This window comes from Piliocolobus tephrosceles, unplaced genomic scaffold (genome assembly GCF_002776525.5).
Source record: "Piliocolobus tephrosceles isolate RC106 unplaced genomic scaffold, ASM277652v3 unscaffolded_13797, whole genome shotgun sequence".
In the NCBI taxonomy this organism is placed as follows: domain Eukaryota; kingdom Metazoa; phylum Chordata; class Mammalia; order Primates; family Cercopithecidae; genus Piliocolobus; species Piliocolobus tephrosceles.
Genome location: NW_022295195.1, coordinates 1 through 22708, shown reverse-complemented (window position 1 = coordinate 22708; position 22708 = coordinate 1). Strand labels below are relative to the sequence as shown.

At 50.8% G+C, this 22708-nt stretch overlaps 4 protein-coding genes across 4 annotated transcripts; 2 read left to right on the top strand and 2 right to left on the bottom strand.

The window, feature by feature from the left end:
* The first annotated feature begins 3752 nt into the window (after positions 1-3752).
* On the top strand, positions 3753-5086 carry LOC113220808 (metallothionein-1E-like). The gene is made up of 3 exons (XM_026450143.2): positions 3753-3852; positions 4445-4510; positions 4849-5086. The coding sequence occupies exons 1-3, from the start codon at positions 3825-3827 to the stop codon at positions 4938-4940; spliced, it is 186 nt and encodes a 61-aa protein (XP_026305928.1). The 5' UTR covers positions 3753-3824; the 3' UTR covers positions 4941-5086.
* Positions 5087-10916: 5830 nt separating this feature from the next.
* Positions 10917-12053, top strand: LOC113220809 (metallothionein-2-like). Its single transcript, XM_026450144.1, has 3 exons — positions 10917-10944; positions 11528-11611; positions 11955-12053. Exons 1-3 carry the CDS (start codon positions 10917-10919, stop codon positions 12044-12046), a joined length of 204 nt encoding a protein of 67 aa, XP_026305929.1. The 3' UTR covers positions 12047-12053.
* A 4428-nt stretch (positions 12054-16481) lies between these two features.
* LOC113220807 (metallothionein-1A-like) lies at positions 16482-18256 on the bottom strand. The gene is made up of 3 exons (XM_026450142.1): positions 18132-18256; positions 17557-17622; positions 16482-16707 (listed from the first exon to the last, which is right to left on the bottom strand). Exons 1-3 carry the CDS (start codon positions 18157-18159, stop codon positions 16616-16618), a joined length of 186 nt encoding a protein of 61 aa, XP_026305927.1. The 5' UTR covers positions 18160-18256; the 3' UTR covers positions 16482-16615.
* A 1161-nt stretch (positions 18257-19417) lies between these two features.
* On the bottom strand, positions 19418-20815 carry LOC113220806 (metallothionein-1E-like). Its single transcript, XM_026450141.1, has 3 exons — positions 20658-20815; positions 20002-20067; positions 19418-19652 (listed from the first exon to the last, which is right to left on the bottom strand). Exons 1-3 carry the CDS (start codon positions 20683-20685, stop codon positions 19561-19563), a joined length of 186 nt encoding a protein of 61 aa, XP_026305926.1. The 5' UTR covers positions 20686-20815; the 3' UTR covers positions 19418-19560.
* Between the last annotated feature and the right edge of the window lie 1893 nt (positions 20816-22708).

Below are 22708 nucleotides of genomic sequence, written 5' to 3'. Positions count from 1 at the left end.
CCTTGAGCAGCACTGCCCAGCACATCCCCACAAGGAACCATCAGGCTCGGTCTGCCCAGTGTCACTGAGAGAACACTCGCTGACCCCTGAGAACTCCCTGTTGTGACTGGGCTCTGAATCTTTGGAAATTCCTCCCAAACTCAGGCTGAATTCACTCTTCTTTCAAATTTCAGCTCTTGACTCCTTCCAACCAGTAAAGTCACTGGGAATATGGAAGGACATGCCCAGCATGTCCCTGGCAAAATGAAGTGTGTGGATCATGGGTTCCACATGAAATGCTTCAGGCCTGCCCATGCAGGAATGACGGCAGATTCTGCAGTTTGGAGGGTGTGGTGGTGCTCAGTAGGAAGGAGTAAGGCCCTGGCTGACTTGTAATTAAAACCAACAATCAGTTCCCCTGGCTATGTGGAGGGAACGCTATTTGATGTTCAATCAAAGAGGAAGATGATCCTTCTGTCCTGGAGGTCAGGACGACACTTGCCCACTGCTTCCCTGTGAAGAGGAGATTTCAGAAGGCAGCCTGTGCCTAGGGCACGGGTTTTGGTGTCAGGCAGTCCTGGTTCACAGCCCACCTCACCATGTACTGGCTGTGTGGCCTGAGTGCATCACTGAAACTCTCTGAGCCTCCAGTTCCTTATTTGTAGAAAGCAGACTATATCTCAACGCAGGGATTACATGACAGCATAATCTGGCCCCTGGCTAGGGTTTAATAAATAGTAGCAATGATGATCATTCTCTCTACACTGCCTTTTTAAGAGAATGAAGCCTGTTAAATCCCAAAGCTAAGAGAAGTCTTACGGGTTTGAAAGCACTGCTGTGAACTGGATGCTAGGAATGGGACTGCAACCTGGCTGACCCTGCCAGGAGTGTGGACGACCTTCTGTGGAAAGTGCTTTTCAATAAGATGCTGCCCCTACATTTGACCAGACATAAAATCCATTCCCATCCTTCATATCATCTGATCACATGACCTCCGGAACGACAGCCACAGGCCTCAAGACTGGGACAGCAAATATGCAGGGCCTGGAGTGTTTATGTTGTCTTCCAGATTAGTTAAATAACCTACCCAATGTCGCATAGCTCAGAAGTCAAGGGATGAATGAACCTATGCTACACCTGATCTGTGGCCCTGGCCACAGCTGGTAGATTATGATGCCACTGGATGCTAAATCTTGCCTATCTCAGTTCAAAGATACAAAGACTCTTTGGGATCAACGAATGTTGCTCTTGGCTTGACAGATGAGAATTGAAACCCAGAGGTGTCACAGAGCTGTGCAGGGGGACATTCCTGTCCACAGAGTGCACTTCCTATTGCTGCCTCTGTGCTAGGTTTTCCGTGTCCTTGTCGCTCATGTAACTTGGTGGCAGAGGGTGGTGGGTGAGTGTATGATGCTGCGGTCAGCATGCATGAGTGCAAATCCCACCTCTGTTACTTTTAGCTGCATGACACAACCTGTCTATGGCTCAGTCTCCTCCACTGCACAAGGGGCGTAATACTAACCTCTGCTTTATAGGATTAAAGGAGACGCCTGTGAAGCCAAGGCTGGTATCCCAGAACGTGCGGGGAGGTGGGTGGAAGGCAACTTTGAGGAAACTGGGGAAGGCAGCCGCGACCTCAGGGACACGGGCACACAGCCCCTCCTGTATGAACCGGCGCCAAAGGGGTCCCCTGGCCCTTCTGTGGCGCACAGCCCAGCCCAGGATTTAATGCCTACAAGCAACTTAGAATGGTGTGAGGGGTGTGGGGTCTATAATATTAGCTATTGCTTTTTTGGATCATTTTATGGCGCATAGGGGATATTTATTTATTTGCACACAAAGGCCTGGAGTGCTCAACTATGTATCCTGTTATTCTGCCACATGAGTACGTGTCCTGTGGTCCAAAGAGAGCCATTCAGTGTTCCCATAACATTGTAATCAACGTTAGGGTTATAAAGCTATGAGCAAGATTCTTTGCTTCATGTCAGATACAGAAGAATGACTGCCCTTTCTGTTACCACCTGCACCATTTTTTAGTTAATATTTTACACTGAAATGATTAATACTTTCATACACATATTTTATGAAAATCAAACTCTTTTCCATCAGAGAAAGTGAAAATCAATCTTGTCTCACACATGGAAGATGGTTCCAAATTAATGTGTGTGTGTGTGTATTACACTTATGGATTGCTTTTGCCACTGTCCATCGTAGAGCTGGTAGCTTCCTGTTGTTTATTTGGGGGTTTTTCGTCATTATTTTTTGAAACAGAGTTTCATCTTCTTTGCCCAGCTGCAGTGAAATGGCCCAAGCTGCAAACTCTGCCTCCCTGGTTTAAGTGATTTTCCTGCCTCAACCTCCTGAGCACCTGGGATTACAGGCGACTGCCACCAAGCCAGGATAATTTTTGTATTTTTAGTGGAAACAGGGTTTTGCCATGTTAGCCAGGCTGGTCTCCAACTCCTGACCTCAGGTGATCCATCAGCCTCGGCTTTCCTAAGTGTGGGATTACAGGTGTGAGCCACTGGGCCAGCCCCTGTTTTTTAAAAAATTTCCAGCAATAGAGAAGTGTTGATGACATACCTTGGCTAAAGGAAGGCTTGATCATGGACACTTTCCGTTAAGAGGCTGGCTGGATTTAAATCAGTGCACAACTGTTTACCTCTGTGACGACCAGCCAGTTACTTGGACTCTTTTCTTTGCAGTCCTGTGATTAGCAAAACGGGTTCATAATTAGTATTTCCCTTTAGAATTGCTGTGAGGATTCAAAGAATGAAAGTGATTAAAAAGGGACTGGTGTAGACTCAACGTCATGCAATAATCAGATATATTGAAGAGAAATAACTGGATGTCTTGCTTTTTATTTTTTTTAGAGACAGTGACTCGCTATGTGGACTAGGCAGGACTCGAACTCCTCGACTCAAGTGATCCTCCCGCCTCAGCCTCCTAAGTAGGTGGGACTACACCTTTCCACCACCTTCCCTACCTTGCTTTTCAATTTAAAGCAGGGTCTGCATGTCATCTGAAGTCATCTCTCTTTGGGGACATCCCACATGTCCAGAACTGCCAGGCGGTACTGTGGTGGCCCATTAGGCTGTGGGGAGCACGGAGACTTATCTGCAAAGGAGGATCTGGACAAATGTGCCCACACATCCTCTCAGGCGAGGAGAATGGACGGAAGAGAGAGGCCGACTCGTGTTCCCCGTGTTGCTGTGTACGGAGGAGCGGGTCAGAGGGACCACGGTGTGGACAGGGACAGGCAAGGCGGGGGGACGCGGAGAAACGAAAGCCACATCGGTGGCGGGTGCTCTGCACACAACTCGCTCGCTACCGCAGGCTCCCCGCTCCGCACTCAGCCGATCCGGGGACGGGAGCAGGAGGGCTGCACCCGGACTCCGGGACAGGCCCAGTTGAAAACGGCCGGGCGAGGGGTGGGGTGGAGACGCTCCCGTCGCCAATGCTGGCGTCCCGGAACCCGCGGGGAGGAGGATGGAAGGCAACCTCGAGGAAACTGGGAGAGGCGGCCAGGACCTCGGGGACAGGGCGTACCGCCGGGCGCACAGCCCCTCTGCGCTAAAGGGCGCCAAAGGAGCGGTCGCGGCGCTTCCCCAGCGGAGCTCAGAAGATGGTGCCCCCGGCCCTTCTGCGGCGCACAGCCCAGTCTAGGACCGCAGGCGGCGCGAACCCAGCAGGGCGGGTGCAAGCGCGGGGCAGGGCCTCTGCGCCCGGCCCCCTTCCCTGAATAGAAAAGCAGCCCCAGGCTGTGGCGCTCCACCACGCCGTCCACGTGCGCCTTGCAGTCTCTCCATTTCTCGCTAAGATCTCCAGCCTCACCGCGGCTCGAAATGGACCCCAACTGCTCCTGCGCCACTGGTAAGAGAAGCCCGACTCTGCGCCCTTGGATTCCCATTTCCCAGCCCCAGTTCAGAGGGTCTCTGGGTTTGAGGAGGTCGCATTTTAAGTTCTGAGCAGAAGGGGACTCCTTTACTTCCTTAGGTGCTTTCTTTCTGATCACGCCTTTGAGAGCACTGCCCTCCCCGCTGGGCCTCTAAGTCGGAGTTAAGGATACTGAGGCTCAAGGCAGTCCTGCTTCACATCACCCAGTTGGTCAGGGTCCTGCTGGCTGGGCACCAATGTTCTCCTCCAGGCTCTGAGCAATCAGGGTGGATAGGGGGCTGGAGACATAGAGTCTTCAGAGTTCAGGACAGAAGGTTCTGGCTCGCAATCCCAGTATTCCTGGGTTGGGTGTGCAGCAGGGACCATCCTGGTGGGGTAAAACAGGAGGGTGCTTGCGCTTCCCAGTGTGAGTGGGGAGGACATGGGGCCTCTGTTCCTCTGTCCTGAGTGGGAAAGGAGCTCTGAGGGCTGGCCCTGCCCAGAGGAGGGGGCACTGGAGACTCATTGACCCACTGCTGTACCTTCTGCATCTCACTCACTGCCCACTGCGTTTTTCTCTTCCTTTCAGATGTCTCCTGCGCTTGCGCTGGCTCCTGCAAATGCAAAGAGTGCAAATGCACCTCCTGCAAGAAGAGTGAGTGCGGGGCCATCTCCAGGAATCTGGGGCTGTGGCTAAGGTTGGGAGGGAACCCAAAGCTGACACTGAGTGCCTGGTTCTGGGGAAGTAGGCTTCCTTTGTCCCTGTTGGCCATGTCATTCCCTCTCCAGGCTTTCTGCCCTGAGTTCAGATGGGGCAGGGAAAACTTTTTCTCTTGTACCAACTGTACCCCCTATGGTTTCAGAACAGAGCTGTGCCACACGAAAAAAGCATCCTCTGAGTCTGGCGTCTGAGCTTGCACCAGGCCTGTTATTGGGGCAGGGAGGTGCCTGGTCCAGTGTACTGCCACCTCTCACTCTCCCCTTCTTCCCCAGGCTGCTGCTCCTGCTGCCCTGTGGGCTGTGCCAAGTGTGCCCAGGGCTGCATCTGCAAAGGGGCGTTGGAGAAGTGCAGCTGCTGTGCCTGATGTGGGGACAGCTCTGCTCCCAGATGTAAATAGAGCAAACTTTACAACCTGGATTTTTTTTTTTTAATACAACCCTGAGTCATTTTCTGCATGTCTTTTTATATTAAATATGTGAATGGCAATAAAAGAATTTTGACTTGAATCTTAATCTGGTCTTCTTTGTGTGTCTTAGAGAAAATGGACTTGGGTGGGGGTTAAACCACGAGTTTAGATACCAGGCTCTGGATGGAAATATGAGCCACTAATAATGTGAAAACTTTCAGGCCAGCCAGGCTACCTCACTGAGTTTACATTTCTGTAAAATGGTATTGCACTGTGGGGGCCATACATGGTCGCTTCGTCTCATTCCCAGTGTGGCACAGAAACTTCACCCCTTATTTTTATTTTCTGATTTTCCTCCACAACTTGAAATCCACGTTGGATTTTGGGCTTAAAAGTGGCTATAGTGCTGGAACCCAACTTCCTAGTTTCTTGAATCCTACATGGGGGCTATGATTTAGACATTTTGTCACTGCCAAATCTCATGTTGAAATGTGTCCTCCAATATTGCAGGTGGGGCCTACTGGGAGGTTTTAGGGTTGAGGACAGATCTCTAAAGAATGGCTTGGTGCCATCCCATAGTGAAGGGTGAGTTCTTCCTCTGGTGGGTCACTCCAGAGCTGGCTGTGAATGAATGAAAGTGATTAGAAAGGGACAGGTATAGACTCAATGTTATGCCTTAGTCAGGAATACTGAAGAGAAATAACTGGATGTCTTGCTTTTTAATTTTATTTTTTTAGAGACGTTGACTCCCTGTGTTGTCCAGGCAGGACTCCTACTCCTGGGCTCAGGTGATCCTTCCGCCTCAGCCTCCTAAGTAGCTTGGACTACAGCTTCCCGCCACCTCCCCTGCCACTTCCCCTATTTTGCTTTTTAATTTAAAGCAAGGTCAGCACATCACATGAAATCGTCTCATTTTTGGGGTTTCCCACATGTCCAGAACTGCCAGCCGGTAGTGGGGAGCCCGGCTAGGCTGTGGGGAGCATGGAGGTTTATTTGCAAAGGAGGACCTAGATAAATGTGCCCCCACATCCTCTCAGAGGAGAATGGAAGGGAGAGACAGGCCGACCCGTGTTCCCCGTGTTGCTGTGTACGGAGGAGCAGGTCCGAGGGACCGCGGTGTGGACAGGGACAGGCAAGGCGCGGGCGAGGAGAAACCAAAATCACATTGGTGGCGGGGGCTCTGCACACAACTCGCTCGCTACCGCCCGCTGCCCACTCCGCACTCTGCCGATCCGGGAGCGGGAGGCTGTGGCTGCACACAGACTTCCGGACAGGCCGAGCTGAAAACGGTGCGGGGGTCGGGGGGAGACTAACGAGACGCCAACGCTGGGTTTCCGGAACGCGCGGGGACTAAGGTGGAAGGCAACTTCGGAGAAACTGGGAAAAGCGGCCGGTACCTCCGGGAGACGGCGTACCCCGGGCGCAAAGCCCGTTAGCGGTGCGCCAAAGCGGGGGGCGGAGGTGGTCCCGCGGTGCGCACCCAGCGCTACTCAGGGAACTGTGCGCCTGACCCTTCTACTGCGCACAGCCCAGCCCAGGACCTCGGGCTGGGCGGACTCAGCGCGGCGGGTGCAAGCGGGGGGCGGGGCCTTTGCGCCAGGCCCTCTTCTCCTGAATATCAAAGCAGCTGTGGGGTCCCATCACGCCTTCCACGTGTGCCTCATAGGCTCTCAACTTCTTGCTTGGATCTCCAACCTCTCCACGGCTTGAAATGGACCCCAACTGCTTCTGCACCACTGGTAAGGGATCCTGGGTTTCTGGTCCTTAGGGTACCTATTTCCCCGCCACAGGATGGATGCCCCTAGGAGTAGAGGTGTTTTTTGAGTTCTAGCTAAGTGGAGCCATTTATTTCATTGATCTAGTGCTTTTCCTCTCAGCGCCTTCATCACCCCTAGAACATTCCTATTCTAATACCTCCCATTTCAGAGGCGAGAGGACTCAGGCTCATAATTCTCCTGCTCCGTGTCACTCAGATAGTCGAGGGCTGCTAGGCTGAGCCCCAGTATTCTGTGCAGTTCCTGGGGTGGATGGGAGACAGGGTTTGTTGCCTTTTCAGGATTAAGGACATAAAGCCCATCCTAACCTCTAGAGATAGAAGTAAGGTCAGGCTTCATGGTGCCCTGAGTCGAACAGGAGCTATTGTTATGCCCAGACCGTTTATTCCCTGAAGAAGACCACCAGAGTCCAGAGTCAAAGCCAAGCGGCAAGGATCTTTACTGCGAGTTCGAACTTAGTCCCTCCGCTCCACAGCATACAAGAGGGCCCTGAACGATGCATGTGCTCGCTTTTTATAGCCCGATGTAAACAGGATATGTAAGGTTACAGAGGAACAAGGGAATTCTTTTGGTTAACATTTTAAGTTATACATTTAGCAGTTTTCTATTGGTTCCCGCGCTTTCAGTAAAACCATTCCACAAACGGTTGTGACCTTATTGGGGACTCTCCAGATGGTGTTTGTACTGGGCCCAGGACTGAGATATATGGAGGAATGTGTTTGTACTGGGCCCAGGAAGTTGAGACAAAAGATATATGGAGGAGTGTGTTTGTACTGGCACAGTGGGAAGAGCAATGAGCTGGCAGTCAGAGCCTCTGAATAGTTGTGTGTCCTCTCTGGGCTTCAGTTTCCCAGCCTCAAGTCAGGGGAACAATTGGGCTAACTAACCATGGGCCCTTCCAGCTCTGGAATGTGAGGGGCTGGACTTAGCATCCATGGACAGCATGATCTTCCACTACAGCGAGGGCATGAGGACACCCACAGTTATGCTTCATTCATGCCTTATTCATGCCTATATTCATTCATGCCTTTACTTCTGAACTTTGTGACATTGGGAAGATTGCTTAACTCCTCTAGAAGACAGTACAACTCCTCTAGAAGACAGTACAACTCCTCTAGAAGACAGCACCATCTCACCAAACCCTGCACATTCACTGTGTCTCTGGTTTGTGTGAAGATCAAATGACCGGAAAGGTGGGAAAGGCTTGTTCTCTGTCTAAATGCTGGAGCAGTGTCTGATCCTGGAGAGCTGGTACAGGAGGTCATCCACATGCCCTTGAGACCAGAACAGCAAGACTCCAAACCCATCTCCAACTTCCAGTCCACATAATAGCTGCAGGCAGATGGGCCTTTCCCAAGAAGCTTGATGGGAGCTAACAGGATTGTCTGTCTAGAAAGTCCACATGGAGAAATGATCATAATAACACTGTTCAGTAAGCCCTAGGCCACTAGTACCAGGCCACTGTTCCATTTAATCCCTGCATGGAAATAAAATCTCCTGTATACAGATGAGAAATGGAGGCTCAGAGAGGCTAAGTGACTTGTGCAGGCCACACAGCCAATAAGGAGTGAAGTGGGCTGTGAACCCAGTTGTGTGACACCAAAGCCTGCGCTTGGCCCAGGCTACCTTCTGAAATCCCCTCTTCACAAACAGCACCTGCAGCCCATCTAGGTCTTGACTCCTGGGCCACCTGTCTCATCTTCCTTGTGATTGAACCTCAAATAACAATTCTCTGAGCAGATAGCTGGAGGGACCAGCTGTTGGTAGCAATGATCAGTCCTCATCCTTCTCAATGCACACCGCAGCCCTTTAAACTACAGAATATGCCATCACCCCTGCAGAGGCCAAGTCAAATACTTCACCTGGGAGCCCCAGTTGCTATCTATAGTCAGCTTGCCAGTACAATGCTGGACGCTTCTCTCCACCTCCCTATTCACTATGCTGGCCTGGAGTAATCAAGGGCTAGAATTTGAAGGAAGAGACTGCAGCCTGACCTTGGGAGAAACTTCCAAAGATTCAGAGCTGAGTCAGAACAAGGAGCTCTCAGGGGTAACGAGAGTTACATGAGTGACATGGGGCAGTTCAGGACTGATAGTTCCTTTCAGGCATGTCCAGGCCAGCACTGCTGAAGGTGAGTGATCCGTGCACGAGGGTCAGTCTACACACCATTCCCAGTGTGAAATACACACCCTCGAACAGATATGCAATGTCTGTAAATTCTTTTATTTTTCTGTTGTTTATTTAAATATAATCATATATTTTGTTTTTCATATATTTATTGTTTTTCATATGTATTATTTTATTTTTATATATTTATATTAATAATTTGCCTGTTGAGTATAAAAAGTGGATTTTGTTTTTATATTTCATACTAATTCATTTTAGTTCATTTTGCCAAAGCTTAGGTCTGTTGCAGATGCCCATACCATTATATCTCTTACATGTATAATGCTTTTTTTTTTTTTTTAAATTGAGATTCGCTCTTGTCACCCAGGCTGGAGTAGCGTGGTGCATTCTCAGTTCACTGCAACCACCGCTTCCTGGGTTCAAGTGATTCTCCTGCTTCAACCTCCGGAATAGCTGGGATTACAGGCACCTGACACCACTCGTGGCTAATTTTCGTATTTTTAGTAGAGGTGGGGTTTCATCACATTGGCCAGGCTGGTCTTGAACTTCTGGCCTCAGGTGATCTACTCACCTTTGCCTCCCAAAGTGCTGGGATTACAGGTGTGGGCCATGATGCCTGGCCTACATGTATAATGCTTTTACAATTTTTAGCTGAGACAGGTAATGTGATTTCCCTTAAGGCACTCAGTGTGAAAGGTGATTGGACATGGTACCAGCATGCACGTGACTGGACTCTCAGTGCAGTCCCTCATCCCAGCTCTATCGGGTATCAGGTCCCTTTTGTCCAAGGCACACAAAATAAAACCGAGCCTGAATAAAGTCAACTTTTATCATTATTTTATTTTTGAAAAACCAAATGTACTAGTGGGTCAGGGTTGTGTGGAAAGCAATTCCGGGTTCGTACACTTTCTACTTCCGGGAACAGAGCTTTCCCTACATCAGGCGCAGCAGCTGCGCCTGTCAGATGTCCCTTTGCAGACACATCCCTGGGCACACTTGGCACAGCCCACAGGGCAGCAGGAGCAGCAGCCTGGGCAAGAAGGGGAGAGGGACAGGTCACAGCTGACTTGAACAGGCACCTGTCTGCCCCAACGGCGGGCCTGGCTCAAGCTCGCACCGAGACCCGAAGGAGCCTTCCTGCGGGATGGTGCGCTCTGTCAGGAGACAATGGTGGATCTTTGCAGTGAGAGCCTTCCTATGAAAAACTTGCTCAACCCCACTTGAGCCAGGACAGGGCAGAAGACTGGACGGGCAATGACTGGGACTGTGCAGACAAAGGAAGGCCAATTCCCAAAGACCATACACTTCAGTGAGGAAAGTCCTCAAGAATCAGGTCTATGGTTGGCTGGCTGGTGCATTCTTGTGACCTCAGTTTCCCCATTGTTAAGCATGAAGATTGGATGGGAATCAACCACCTCTAATGTTCCTCCAGTTCTGATCCTGAATCCGTTTCAGGGGATGTGGGAAGCTAGTGATGAGCCTGCTCCTGCCCGCACAATCTGAGATCCCTCCTCTGACTTAGCCCAGACCCGAGATTCTCAGGGAAGGCCCCACACTCACTCTTCTTGCAGGAGGTTCATGTGCACTCTTTGCATGTGCAGGAGCCGGCACAGGTGCAGGACCCACCTGCAAGGAAGAGAAAAAGGCAGTGAGCGGTGAGGGTGGTGCAGGGTTAGGAGCAGGCCCTCCGGAGGCTCCAGCTCAGGGCACAGGAAACCTGGTACCTTGTTCCACTTAGGCACACAGAAGCCCAGCCCCACCTATTCTCCCCACAGGTTTGGATGGGCAGGTGCCCTCCTAATTTTACTCCATAAGACCTTATGTCAGGAATCCCTAAGAGGCAATGCTCCCTGCCTCCCATCCACCTCAGGCAGCTCTAATGTGGGTGCAAGGGCGGGGAGGGGCGTCTGCGCCCGACCCACTGTCCTGACTATAAAAGCAGCCTCTGGCTGTTGGGCTCCACCACGCCTTCCACGTGCACCACCGCCTCTTTCCTTCTCGCTTGCGAACTCCAGGCTCGCCTGGAGTTGCAATGGATCCCAACTGCTCCTGCGCCGCTGGTAAGGGGCGCCCGGGTTCTGTGTCTTGGGATGCCAAATTGCCATACACCATGGAGAGTGTCTCTGGGTTTGAGGAGGTCGCATTTTGCCATCTGAGGTGAAGGGGACTCCTTTACTTCGTCCAGTGCTTTCCTCTTGCCGAAGCTCCTGAGAGCTTTGCCCTCTTCCCTGTGCCTCTGTGTCAGAGTTGAGGGTCTTGAGGCTTAAGACTCTCCTGCTCCACATCACCCCGTTGGTCAGGAGGCTGCTGGCTGGGCCCTACTTATCTAACCAGGCTCTGAGCATCTGGATTGGATGGGGGACAAGGGACATTGCCTCTTCGGGGTTCAGGACAGAATGTCGAAGTCGCAGTCTTCCCAGGCTGTGCCTGGAGCCTGGGACTTACCTTTAGAATACAAATGGAGGGTGCTTGGTTTTCCCAGCATGAATGGAGAGGACATTGGGCCTGTCTTCCTCTGCTGAGTAGGAAAGGAGCTCTGAGGGCTGACCCTGCACAGAGGAGGGGGCACTGGACACTCATTGACCCACTGCTGTACCTTCTGCATCGCACTCACCACTCACTGGCTTTTTCTCTTCCTTGCAGGTGGCTCCTGCACCTGTGCTGGCTCCTGCACCTGTGCTGGCTCCTGCAAGTGCAAAGAGTGCACATGCCCCTCCTGCAAGAAGAGTGAGTGCAGGGCCATCTCCAGGAATCTGGGGCTGTGGCTAAGGTTGGGAGGGAACCCAAGGCTGGCCCTGAGTGCTTGCTTCTGGGTAACTGGCCTTCCTTTGTCCCTGTAGGCCGTCACTGCCTGTCTAGTCTTCTGCCCTCTCCAGGGCTTATGTGGGATGGGGCAGCTTTCTCAAAGGAAGACCCACTCCAATGTCCACCAGTTGCCTCCTGACAAAGCGGTGTCATCTTGAACTAAGGATCCTCGGGGGCTGGGGTCTGAGCTCGAGTTAGGCCTGCTGTTGGGACAGGGAGCTCCCTGGTCAAGTCTGCTGTGACCTCTGTCTCCCTATTTCCCCAGGCTGCTGCTCCTGCTGCCCCGTAGGCTGTGCCAAGTGTACCCAGGGCTGTATCTGCAAAGGGGCGTCAGAGAAGTGCAGCTGCTGTGTCTGATGTCGGGACTGCCCTGCTGTCAGATGAAAACAGAATGACACGTGAAATCCAGGATTTTGTTTTCTACAACCCCGACCCATTTGCTACATTCCTTTTTCTGTGAAATATGTGAATAATAATTAAAGACAGACTTGATTCTGGTTCTGGTTCCTGTGTTTTTTTAGGAATAAGGGACTGGGGTGGGAGATTGAACTGGGAGTTTAGAGACTGGGCTCTGGATGGAAATGTGAGCCTCTAACAGTCTGAGTGCCTTCAGGCAAGCCCAGTTACATCACAGACCTCCATCTTCTGTAAAATGCACCTGCACTGTGCCGGATCATATGAGGATGGAGACATACGCGATCAGCTCCAATCATGTTAAATGTGGCACAGAGACTTCTCCATTCCTCATGTTTATTCTCAGGTTTCCCTGACCAAGTTCAGCTCCTCAGCAGATTTTGGCTTGAAAGTGACCACCGTGGGTGGATTCCAATGTCTGAGTTGCTTGAATCCTACACAGGGCTTCTCAAACCCATGGCGAAGGGACAGTTTTCATTTTCTATCCATCCCAGATCTAAACCTTTGTAAATAAAGTAATATTGATTATGAAGATAATGAAACACAAAATGTAGAACCCTCTTTTTACATTTTACACACACAAAAAAACTCAATAAATACAGAAATAACAGAAAAATGGAAGATTTACAAACTCTGCACATATGTTCATGGATGATTTGCATTGCAGACTGGAAACAGCAGACTGGCCACACTGTGGACCACACACCTTCAACAGCACAGGCCAGGACATTCTCATGAGGAACCATCAGGCTTGGCCTAGCCAGCGTCACAGACAGCACACTCAGGACACTCGCTGAACCCTGAGAGCTCCCTGTTGGGAGTTGGCTCTGAATCTTTGGAAATTCCTCCCAAGATCCAGGCTGAGGTTGTTCCTCTTTCAAGTTCCATTCCTTGACTACTTCAAACCAGCATGCTCTTGGGAAGATGCCGTTTGATCATGGGTTGTAGATGAAGTTGTTTTGGAATTTTGCTTTTGATTTCACCATCTCCATAATTACTAGTACTTTATTTACAGAAGTTCTCAGAACACAGCTATGGCAGATTGTGCAGCTGGCTGAGCATGGTGATGTTCCTTAGGAAGGAAAGAGTCCTGGATTTCTTGTTAATGACAAGTTAGTCCTTCCATTTGTGGAGGGAATACTATTTGATGTTCAATCAAAGAGGAAGATGAGTCTCCTTGCCTAGAAGTCAGGACCATGCTTACCTGCTGCTTCCCTGTGAAGCGATTTCAGAAGGCAGACTGCACCTAGGGCGTGGGTTTTGTTGTCAGGCAGTCCTAGTTCACAGCCCTCTCCACCACTTTACTGGCTGTGTGGTTTGGGCAAGTCACCCAAACTCTCTGAGCATCTAGTACCTCATTTGTAGAAAGGAGATTACATCTCAATGCATGGATTAAATGAGACAGTGGGCCGGGCACAGTGGCTCATACCTGTAATACCAGCACTTTGGGAGGCAGAAGTGGGAAGGTTGTTTGAGCCCAGGAGTTTGAGACCAGTCTAGGCAACATGGAGAAACCCCGCCTCTAAAAATATTAGATGATGTGAGGCCATGCAACTGTGGTCCTAGCTGCTCTGGAGGCTGAGAAGGGAGGATCACTTGAGCTCAGGAGATAGAAGCTGCAGTGAGCAAGATCGTGCCACTGTACTCCAGGTTTGGAAACAGAACAAGATCCTTTCTCAAAAATAAATGATAAATAAATAAATAAGAGCAAGAGAGAGAGTGACCTGGCTGCTGCCTAGGCTTTAATAAACAATGGTGATTATGATCATTCTCTCTGCACTGATTTTCTTGGAATAAGATACCATTAAATCCTAACTTGCTCCTAGAGAAGTGCTCATTGTTTTGAAGCATTTCTCTGGACAGGATGCTGTGTAGGTGTTGATTCCTGGGTGATCCACTGCCAGGAAGAGTGTGGATGTCCTCCTGCAGAAAGTCCTCTGTGGTAAGATGCTGCCAGAACATTTGAACACACATAAAATTCTTTCCCATTCTTCATGTCATTTGACTTCATGCAACCTGTTGAATGAAGGTCACAAGCTTCAGGACAGGGACAGAAAGTATTCAGGGACTGGTGTGCTTAAGTCATCTTTCAGAGGAATTATGCAACCTGCCCAATGCCTCACCACACAGGTGAGAAGGAAAGGGATGAAGGAACCTATGGTACAGCTGGCCTCTGGCCCTGCCCACAGCTGGCAGATCACTGCATCCCTAGAGGCCCCGCCCTGACCCTTGCACTCACCCCTGCTGAGTCTGTACTGCCTGTGATCCCTGGCTGGGCCGTGAGCAGTGGCCTGGCCTGACTCAGGGCTGTCATCATCTTTACCTCCCCCGGATACCGTGTGCAACCCCAGCCTCATGTTCAACTTCTAGGATCAGCAGCAGCGGGAGCATAGGGAGAGAGTTGTGTACAAAGGACTGGTGGAGGTTGTGACCTTTGGATTTCCCACCTCGCCTGAGTCTCTCCCCACCTCATTCCCTCAGCCACATTTCTCCTGTGCACAGCAACAAGACAGACATACGGCTCTGTCTCCCTCTCTTCCATTCTCCATTCTTGAGAGGCTGAATGGGCACATTTCTCTGGGTAATCCTTTGCATACATCTATCCAGGGTCTCCCCACAGCCTAGCTGGCCGCCCTACTACAGGATGGCAATTTGGAAAATGTGGGATGTCCCCAGAATGTGGATCATTGCAGGCCACATACAGATCCTGGATGAAATTAGAAAGCAATTTCCTTCCATATTCCTGTTACTCTACATAACATTAATCCGTGTTAGGCCCTGTTTAGTCACTTTCAATCTTTGAACCCTCACAGCCATCGAAAAGGTACATACATTCTATTTATGAACCCATATTCCTAATCTGGACAATGACAATACAAGGAGTTCAAGCCACTTGCCCAGTGTCAGAGGGCTGGGAAGTGGTACTGCTGGGTCTGAATCCTGTCATCTTCCCAAGGGAGAGAAGTCAGTGATGAAGCTTCTCATTGGCCTAGGTATGTTCATCCCTTTATTGCTTGATATCTTTCAACAAAACCAAGCATCAGTTTCAGTCCTGGTAGCAAAACAGAGATGCAGAGGGGTATGAATAAAGAGAATTTGATAGCAACCTTCTGTCTGGAAGTTAAACTGGCTATTTCTTCAGTAGTGCTAATGAGTTTGCTTCTCGTACAAATATATCTAAGGAAATAAGAATCATTTAAAAGAAAAATGTCGAGTCCCATATTGGTGCAGGTGGTAACAGAACTGGCAGGCACCCTTCCATTTCTGTTAGGGGGACAGGGACTGTCTTGCTCATGGCTTTATATTTCTGGTGTGAATCCCTATTTTGTGGGAAGAGTGCAGGACCCTGTCGGGACCACAAGACAGTGCTCATGTGGCTGATGAGAAAGACAAAGGACACCAGGCCTGGCTCTTTTGTCTGGAGTAAAAATGTCAACTATGCTATTGTCTGAGTCCATTTGGGCTGCTATCACCAGATACCTTAGACTGAGTAACTTAAAACAGCAGAAATACATTTCTCTCTGTTCTGGAGGCATGGAAGTCCAAGGTCAAGGCACCAGCATATTTGGAGTCTTGTGAGGGCCCCATTCCTCATGGATGTCTCTTTCTTGCTGGGTCCTCACATGGTGGAAAGGGTTAAACAAGCTCCCTCAGGCCTCCCTTATTAAGGACTAATCCCGTTCATGAGCACTTTGCCTGCATACCATAGTCACTTCCCAAATGTACCACCTCTTAAAAGCAACACAATGAAAGTTAGATTTCAATACCTGAATATTGGAAGGACACAAGCATTCAGGCCATAGCAGCCATGAATAATAACAACAAGTAGTGGTTAATAACAACAAGTAGTGGTATAATACCGAGAGTCACATCAGAGACTCTGGACAGGCCAAGACTGATGGTTCCACATGGGAATGTCCTGGCTGGTGCTGTTGAAGGTGTGTGACCCACACACATACTGGGGCCAGTCTGTGAACTGTTTCCAGTCTGAAATATACACTCTAGAACAAATGTGTAATGTAATTTTATTTTTCCTATTTTTGTCTTCCATATATTTATTGAAATTGTCCTGTTCAATATAAAAAATGGATTTGGTGTTTTTTTTCTTTTTGTCATACTAATAGATTTTATCTTACCAAAGCTTAAGTCTGTGACAGATTCCTGTGGCATTATATCACCTGTCACCACGCTCTTACATTTCTATTTAAGAAACTGACCTGAGGCAGGTACCTATTTGCCTTAAGGCCCTCAGTGTGTAAGGTGATAGGACAAGGTCCCAGCACCCAGGTCTCTGGATCCTCAATGCAATCCACCATCCCAGCTCAGTTGGGTATGGAGTCCCTTATTTCCAAGGCACACAAAGAAAACAGAGCCAGCATTAAGTCAACAATTTTATTATCATTCACATATTTCATAAAAAATAATACAGTAAGTGGGTCAGGGTTGTATGGAAAAAATTCCATGTTTGTGCAGGTCGCTCTTTCTGCATCTTCCAGCAGGGCCTTCCCGACATCAGACGCAGCAGCTGCACTTCTCTGATGCCCCTTTACAGATGCAGCCCTGGGCACACTTGGCACAGCTCACAGGGTAGCAGGAGCAGCAGCCTGGGGAAGAAGGGAGAGTGAGAGGTCAGACCAGACTTGACCGGGGATTTCCCTGCCCCCAAAGAGGCCTGGCTCAAACTCTGTCCCCAGTCCCAGAGGACACTTAGTTCAGGATGGCATGCACTGTTGGAGATGGGCGATAAGTGGAGGATCTTTCAAGTGAGGGTCTTCTGTGAAAAGCTTCTTATCCACATCTGAGCCCCAGACCTGGCAGAAGGCTGGAGAGGCAGTGACTGGGGTTTTCAAGGGCAAAGGAAGGCTGGCTCCCCAGAACCATACACTTAGGTGAGGAAAGTCCTTAGGTGGCATGTCTGTGCTTGGCAGGCTGGTGCACTCTCTTGGCCTTTTGTCTATTTTAAGAATGAAATTTGGGGCCGGGCGCGGTGGCTCAAGCCTGTAATCCCAGCACTTTGGGAGGCCGAGACGGGCGGATCACGAGGTCAGGGGATCGAGACCATCCTGGCTATCACGGTGAAACCCCGTCTCTACTAAAAATACAAAAACTAGCTGGGCGAGGTGGCGGGCGCCTGTAGTCCCAGCTACTCGGGAGGCTGAGGCAGGAGAATGGCTTAAACCCAGGAGGCGGAGCTTGCAGTGAGCTGAGATCCGGCCACTGCACTCCAGTCTGGGCGACAGAGTGAGACTCCGCCTCAAAAAAAAAAAAAAAAAAAAAAAAAGAATGAAATTTGGGAATCAATCATGTCTAAAGATCTGGCTCTGATCATGAATCAGTTGCTAGGGAAGGGGAGATGGGAAATTGACCACTGGCCTACTCCTGCCTGCTGAGCTCTGCGTTCCTGCCTCTGACTTGGCTCAGCCACAGATTCCTGGAGATGGCCCCACACTCACTCTTCTTGCAGGAGGTGCACTTGCACTCCTTGCACTTGCAGGAGCCAGAGCAGGTGCAGGAGCCACCTGCAAGGAAGAGGAAAAAAGCAGTGAATTTGATGCAGAAGATAACAGCAGTTGGTCAACAAATGCTCCCAACTGAGTGCATTGCCAGGCCTGATAGATAGCTCCTGTCCAACTCAGGGCACCATGAAGCCTGACCTTACTTCTATCTCTAGAGGTTAGGATGGGCTTTATGTCCTTAATCCTGAAAAGGCAACAACCCCTGACTAACCCCTGTCTCCCATCCATCCCAGGAACTGCACAGAGTACTGGAGCTCAGCCTAGCAGCCCCCGACTACCTGGGTGACACGGAGCAGGAGAATTATGAGCCTGAGTCCTCTCGCCTCTGAAATGGGAGTTATTAGAATAGGAAGGTTCTAGGGGTGATGAAGGCGCTGAGAGGAAAAGCACTAGATCAATGAAATAAATGGCTCCACTTAGCTAGAACTCAAAAAACACCTCTATTCTTAGGGACGTCTATCCTGTATTGGGGAAATAGGTACCCTAAGAACCAGAAAGCCAGTATCCCTTACCAGTGGCACAGGAGCAGTTGGGGTCCATTTCGAGCCGCCGTGAGGCTGGAGATCCCAAGCAAGAAGTTGAGAGGCTATAAGGCGCATATGCAAGGCGTGATGGGGCCACACAGTCAGCGACTGCGTTTATATTCAGGGGAAGAGGGCCGGGCGCAAAGGCCCCGCCCCGCGCTTGCTCTGGCCCTGCTAAGTCCGCCCCGCCAGCGGTCCTGGACTGGGCTGTGCGCGGCATAAGGGCCAGGTGCACAGTTCCCTGAGTTCTGCTGGGTGCAGACCGCGGGACCACCCCCAACGCTTTGGCGCCGGCTCACGCGGCAATGGCTGTCCGCTCGGGGTACGCGGCGTCCCCGAGGTCCTGGCTACCTACCTTTCCCAGTTTCCCTGTGGTTGCCTTTCACCCTAGTCCCCGTGCATTCCAGGAACCCAGCCTTGGCGTCTCGGTAGTCTCCACCGCACCCCTCACACGGTTTTCAGCTAGGCCTGTCCCGAAGTCTGTGCAGCCACAGCCTCATGCTCCGGTCCCCGAATTGGCTGAGTGCGGAGCCGGGAGCGTGGGGTAGAGAGCGAGCTGTGTGCAGAGCACCCGCCACCGATATGACTTTCGTTCTCCTTGCCCTCGCCTTGCCTGTACCTGTCCACACCTAGGTTCCTGGGACCCGCTCCTCTGTACACAGCAGCACGTGGAACACGGGTCGGCCTCTCTCTCCCGTCCACTCGCCACGCCTGAGAGGATGTGGCTCTTTTAAACAGCCAGCTCTAGAGTGACCTACCAGAGTGAGAGATCACTCTTCACCATGGGATGGCCCCAAGCCATTCTTTAGGGATCTGTCCTCATGACCCCAAAAGCTCCCACCAGACTCCTCCTGCAATATTGGAAGTCAGATTTCAACATGAGATTTGGCAGTGACAAGACATCCAAATCATAGTACCCTTGTAGGATTCAAAGAACTGAGGAGTTGAGTGCCAGCACTGTAGCCACTTTTAAGCCTAAAATCCAATGTAGATCTGAGGTTGGGCAGGAAAATCAGAAAATAAAAATGAGGGATGCAGTTTCTGTGCTACATTTGGCATGAGACTGGAAGCGATCATGTATGGTCCCCACCCATATGTTGTGGCACAGTGCAATCCCATTTTATAGAAGTGTAAACTCAGTGAAGTAACCTGGCTGGTCTGAAAGTCTTCACAATGTTAATGGCTCACATTTCCATCCAGAGTCTGGTATCTAAACTCGTGGTTTAACCCCTTCCCCATTCCGTTTTTTCCAAAACACACAAAGAAGACCAGAGTAAGATTCAAGTCAAAATTCTTTTATTGCCATTCACATACTTAATATAAAAAGAAATGCAGAAAATGGCTCAGGGTTGTATTTAAAAAAATCCAGGTTGTGCAGGTTACTGTATTTACATCTGGGAGCAGAGTTGTCCCCACATCAGGCACAGCAGCTGCACTTCTCCGACGCCCCTTTGCAGACGCAGCCCTGGGCACACTTGGCACAGCCCACGGGGCAGCAGGAGCAGCAGCCTGGGGAAGAAGGGGAGAGTGAGAGGTGGCAGTAGACTGGACCAGGCACCTCCCTGCCCCAATAACAGGCCTGGTGCGAGCTCAGACAGCCAGACTCTGAGGATGCTTTTTTCGTGTGGCACAGCTCTGTTCTGAAACCATAGGCGGTACAGTTGGGGATTGTGTCCTAAGAGAAAAATGCTTCCCTGCCCCATCTGAACTCAGGGCAGAAAGCATGGAGAGGGAACGACATGGCCAACAGGGGCAAAAGAAAGCCCAGTTCCCCGGAAGCAGGCCCTCAGGGCCAGCCTTGAGTTCCCTCCCAACCTTAGCCACAGCCCCAGATTCCTGGAGATGGCCCCGCACTCACTCTTCTTGCAGGAGGTGCATTTGCACTCTTTGCACTTGCAGGAGCCGGCGCACGTGCAGGAGACACCTGCAAGGAAGAGAAAAAGGCAGTGGGCAGTGAGTGAGATGCAGAAGGTACAATAGTGGATCAATGAGTCTCCAGTGCCCCATCCTCTGTGCAGGGCCAGCCCTCAGAGCTCCTTTCCCACTCAGGGCAGAGGAACAGAACCCCATGTCCTCTCCACTCACGCTGGGAAGGGCAAGCACCATCCTGTTTCACCCCACCAGTAAGGTCCCAGCTGCACACCCCACCCAGGAATACTGAGATTGCGAGCCACAACCTTCTGTCCTGAACCCTGAAGACTCAATGTCTCTAGCCCTCCATCCACCTTGATTGCTCAGAGCCTGGACAGAGCACTGGAGCCCAGCCAGCAGGACCCTGACCAACTGGGTGATGTGGAGCAGTTCAGCCTTGAGTCTCAGCATCCTTAACTCAGATGTAGAGGCCCAGGGAGGAGGGCAGTGCTCTCAGGGGCGTGATCAGGCAGAAAGCACCTAACGAAGTAAAGGAGTCCCCTTCCGCTCACAAGTTAAAGTGCGACCTCCTAAAACCCAGAGATCCTCTGTACTGGAGCTGGGAAATGGGGATCCCAGGGCGCAGAGACGCGCTTCCTTTACCAGTGGTGCAGGTGCAGTTGGGGTCCATTTCGAGCCAAGGAGATGCTGGAGCTCCCACCAAAGACTGGAATAGGAGGTCGGGCAGCTGTAATGCGCGCTGGAACCGCGCACCCGGCTGCTGCTCTTTTAGACGGAGGTGGGGCCGGGTGCAGAGGTCCCGCCCCGCGCTTGCTCCCGCCCCTCTGAGTGCGCGCTGCCCACTCAGTTCTGGGTTCTGGGGCTGGGCTGTGCGCAGCGAAAGAGCCGGGCGCACCATACCCCGAGCTCTGCGCTGTGCTCACCGCGGAACCGCCCCCTTTTTTCGGCAGCTCGCGCGGGTAAGGGTTGTGCGGCTGGCTTCCCAGAGGTCCATGCCGCCCTTCCCAGTTTCCCGGCGGTTGCTTACCAGCTTTCTCCCCTCGTGTTCCGGGACCCCAGCCTTGGCGTCGCTGTCTTCTCCACTCCACCCCTCTCACCGTTTTCAGCTGGGCCTGCCCCAGAGCCCGTGTGCAGCCCTCCTGCTCCCGTCCCGGGATCTGCTGAGTGCCGAGCGGGGCGCGTGCGGTAGCGAGCGAGTTGTGTGCAGAACACCCGCTACCGATGTGGCTTTCATTTCTCCTCGTCCACCGCCTTGCCTGCCCCTGTCCTCACGGCGGTCCCTCGGACCCTCTCCTCCGTACACAGCAACACGGGGAATACGGGTCGGCCTCTCTCTCCCGTCCATCCTCCTCGCCTAAGAGGATGTGTGGGCACATTTGTCCAGGTCCTCGTTTGCAGATAAGTCTCCATGCTCCCCACAGCCTAACGGGCCACCACAATACCGCCTGGCAGTTCTGGACATGTGGGATGTCCCCAAAGAGATGACTTCAGATGATATGCAGACCGTGCTTTACAATGGGTGAGGTGGTGAGAAGCTGTAGTCCCAGCTACTTAGGAGGCTGAGGTGGCAGGATCACTTGAGCCCAGTAGTTCGAGTCCAGCCTGGACAACATAGAGAGTCCACGTCTTTAAAAAAATACAATTAAAAAGCAAGAGACACAGTTATTTCTCTTCAGTATAGCTGACTATTGCATAACAGAGTCTATACCAGTCCCTTTTTAATCTCTTTCATTCTTTGAATCCTCACAGCAATACTAAATGGAAATACTATCTATGAACCCGTTTTGCTAATCACAGGACTACAAAGAAAAGAGTCCAAGTAACTGGCTGTTCGTCACAGAGATGAAAGGTTGTGCACTGATTTAAATCCAGCCAGCCTCTTAAAGGAAAGTGTCCATGATAAAGCCTTCCTTTGGCCCAGGTATGTCATCAACACTTTTGTACTGCTGGAAATCTTTTAAACAACAGGGGCCGGGAAAGGTGCCTCACACCAGTAATCCCAGCACTTAGGAAGGCTGTGGCAGATGGATCACCTGAGGTGAGGTGTTCGAGACCAGCCTGGCTAACATGGCGAATCCCCGTCTCCACTAAAAATACAAAAATTGGCTGGGCATGGTGGCGGTCTCCTGTAATCCCAGCTACTCGGGAGGCTACACAGGACAATCACTTGAACCTTGGAGGCAGAGCTTGCAGATTGCTCCATTGCACTCCAGCTGGGTGGCAAGTGCAAAACTCTGTCTCGAAAACAAAAACAACCAAAAAATCCCCAAATAAGCAACAGGAAGCTACCAGCTCTACCCCGATTGCAAAAGCAATCCATAAGTGTAATACACACACACACATATTAATTTGGGGCTATCTTCCACGTGTGGCACAAGATTGATTTTCGTTTTTTTCTGGCGGAAAAGAGTTTACTCTTCATAAAAGTACGTGTAAGAAAATAATCATTTCTGTATAAAATGTTAACTGAAAGATAGTGCAAGTAGTAACAGAAAGGGCAGTCATTCTTCTGTATCCAACATGAAATTTGAAAGAAGGGCAAATTCAGCCTGAGTTTGGGAGGAATTTCCAAAGATTCAGAGCCCAGTCATAACAGGGAGCTCTCAGGGGTCAGTGAGTGTCCTGTCAGTGACACTGGACAGACCAAGCCTGATGGTTCCTTGTGGGGATGTGCTGGGCAGTGCTGCTCAAGG

What these genes read in the sequence shown, in the direction of transcription:
- LOC113220809 (XM_026450144.1), top strand. Translation starts at nt 10,917, where the DNA reads ATGGATCCCAACTGCTCCTGCGCCGCTG. An exon ending in CAACTGCTCCTGCGCCGCTG is followed by an intron (nt 10,945 to 11,527) that starts GTAAGGGGCGCC and finishes TCTTCCTTGCAG; the next exon opens with GTGGCTCCTGCACCTGTGCT. An exon ending in ATGCCCCTCCTGCAAGAAGA is followed by an intron (nt 11,612 to 11,954) that starts GTGAGTGCAGGG and finishes CTATTTCCCCAG; the next exon opens with GCTGCTGCTCCTGCTGCCCC.
- LOC113220806 (XM_026450141.1), bottom strand. Translation starts at nt 20,685, where the DNA reads ATGGACCCCAACTGCACCTGCACCACTG. An exon ending in CAACTGCACCTGCACCACTG is followed by an intron (nt 20,068 to 20,657) that starts GTAAAGGAAGCG and finishes TCTTCCTTGCAG; the next exon opens with GTGTCTCCTGCACGTGCGCC. An exon ending in ATGCACCTCCTGCAAGAAGA is followed by an intron (nt 19,653 to 20,001) that starts GTGAGTGCGGGG and finishes CTTCTTCCCCAG; the next exon opens with GCTGCTGCTCCTGCTGCCCC.
- LOC113220807 (XM_026450142.1), bottom strand. Translation starts at nt 18,159, where the DNA reads ATGGACCCCAACTGCTCCTGTGCCACTG. An exon ending in CAACTGCTCCTGTGCCACTG is followed by an intron (nt 17,623 to 18,131) that starts GTAAGGGATACT and finishes TCTTCCTTGCAG; the next exon opens with GTGGCTCCTGCACCTGCTCT. An exon ending in GTGCACCTCCTGCAAGAAGA is followed by an intron (nt 16,708 to 17,556) that starts GTGAGTGTGGGG and finishes CTTCTTCCCCAG; the next exon opens with GCTGCTGCTCCTGCTACCCT.
- LOC113220808 (XM_026450143.2), top strand. Translation starts at nt 3,825, where the DNA reads ATGGACCCCAACTGCTCCTGCGCCACTG. An exon ending in CAACTGCTCCTGCGCCACTG is followed by an intron (nt 3,853 to 4,444) that starts GTAAGAGAAGCC and finishes TCTTCCTTTCAG; the next exon opens with ATGTCTCCTGCGCTTGCGCT. An exon ending in ATGCACCTCCTGCAAGAAGA is followed by an intron (nt 4,511 to 4,848) that starts GTGAGTGCGGGG and finishes CTTCTTCCCCAG; the next exon opens with GCTGCTGCTCCTGCTGCCCT.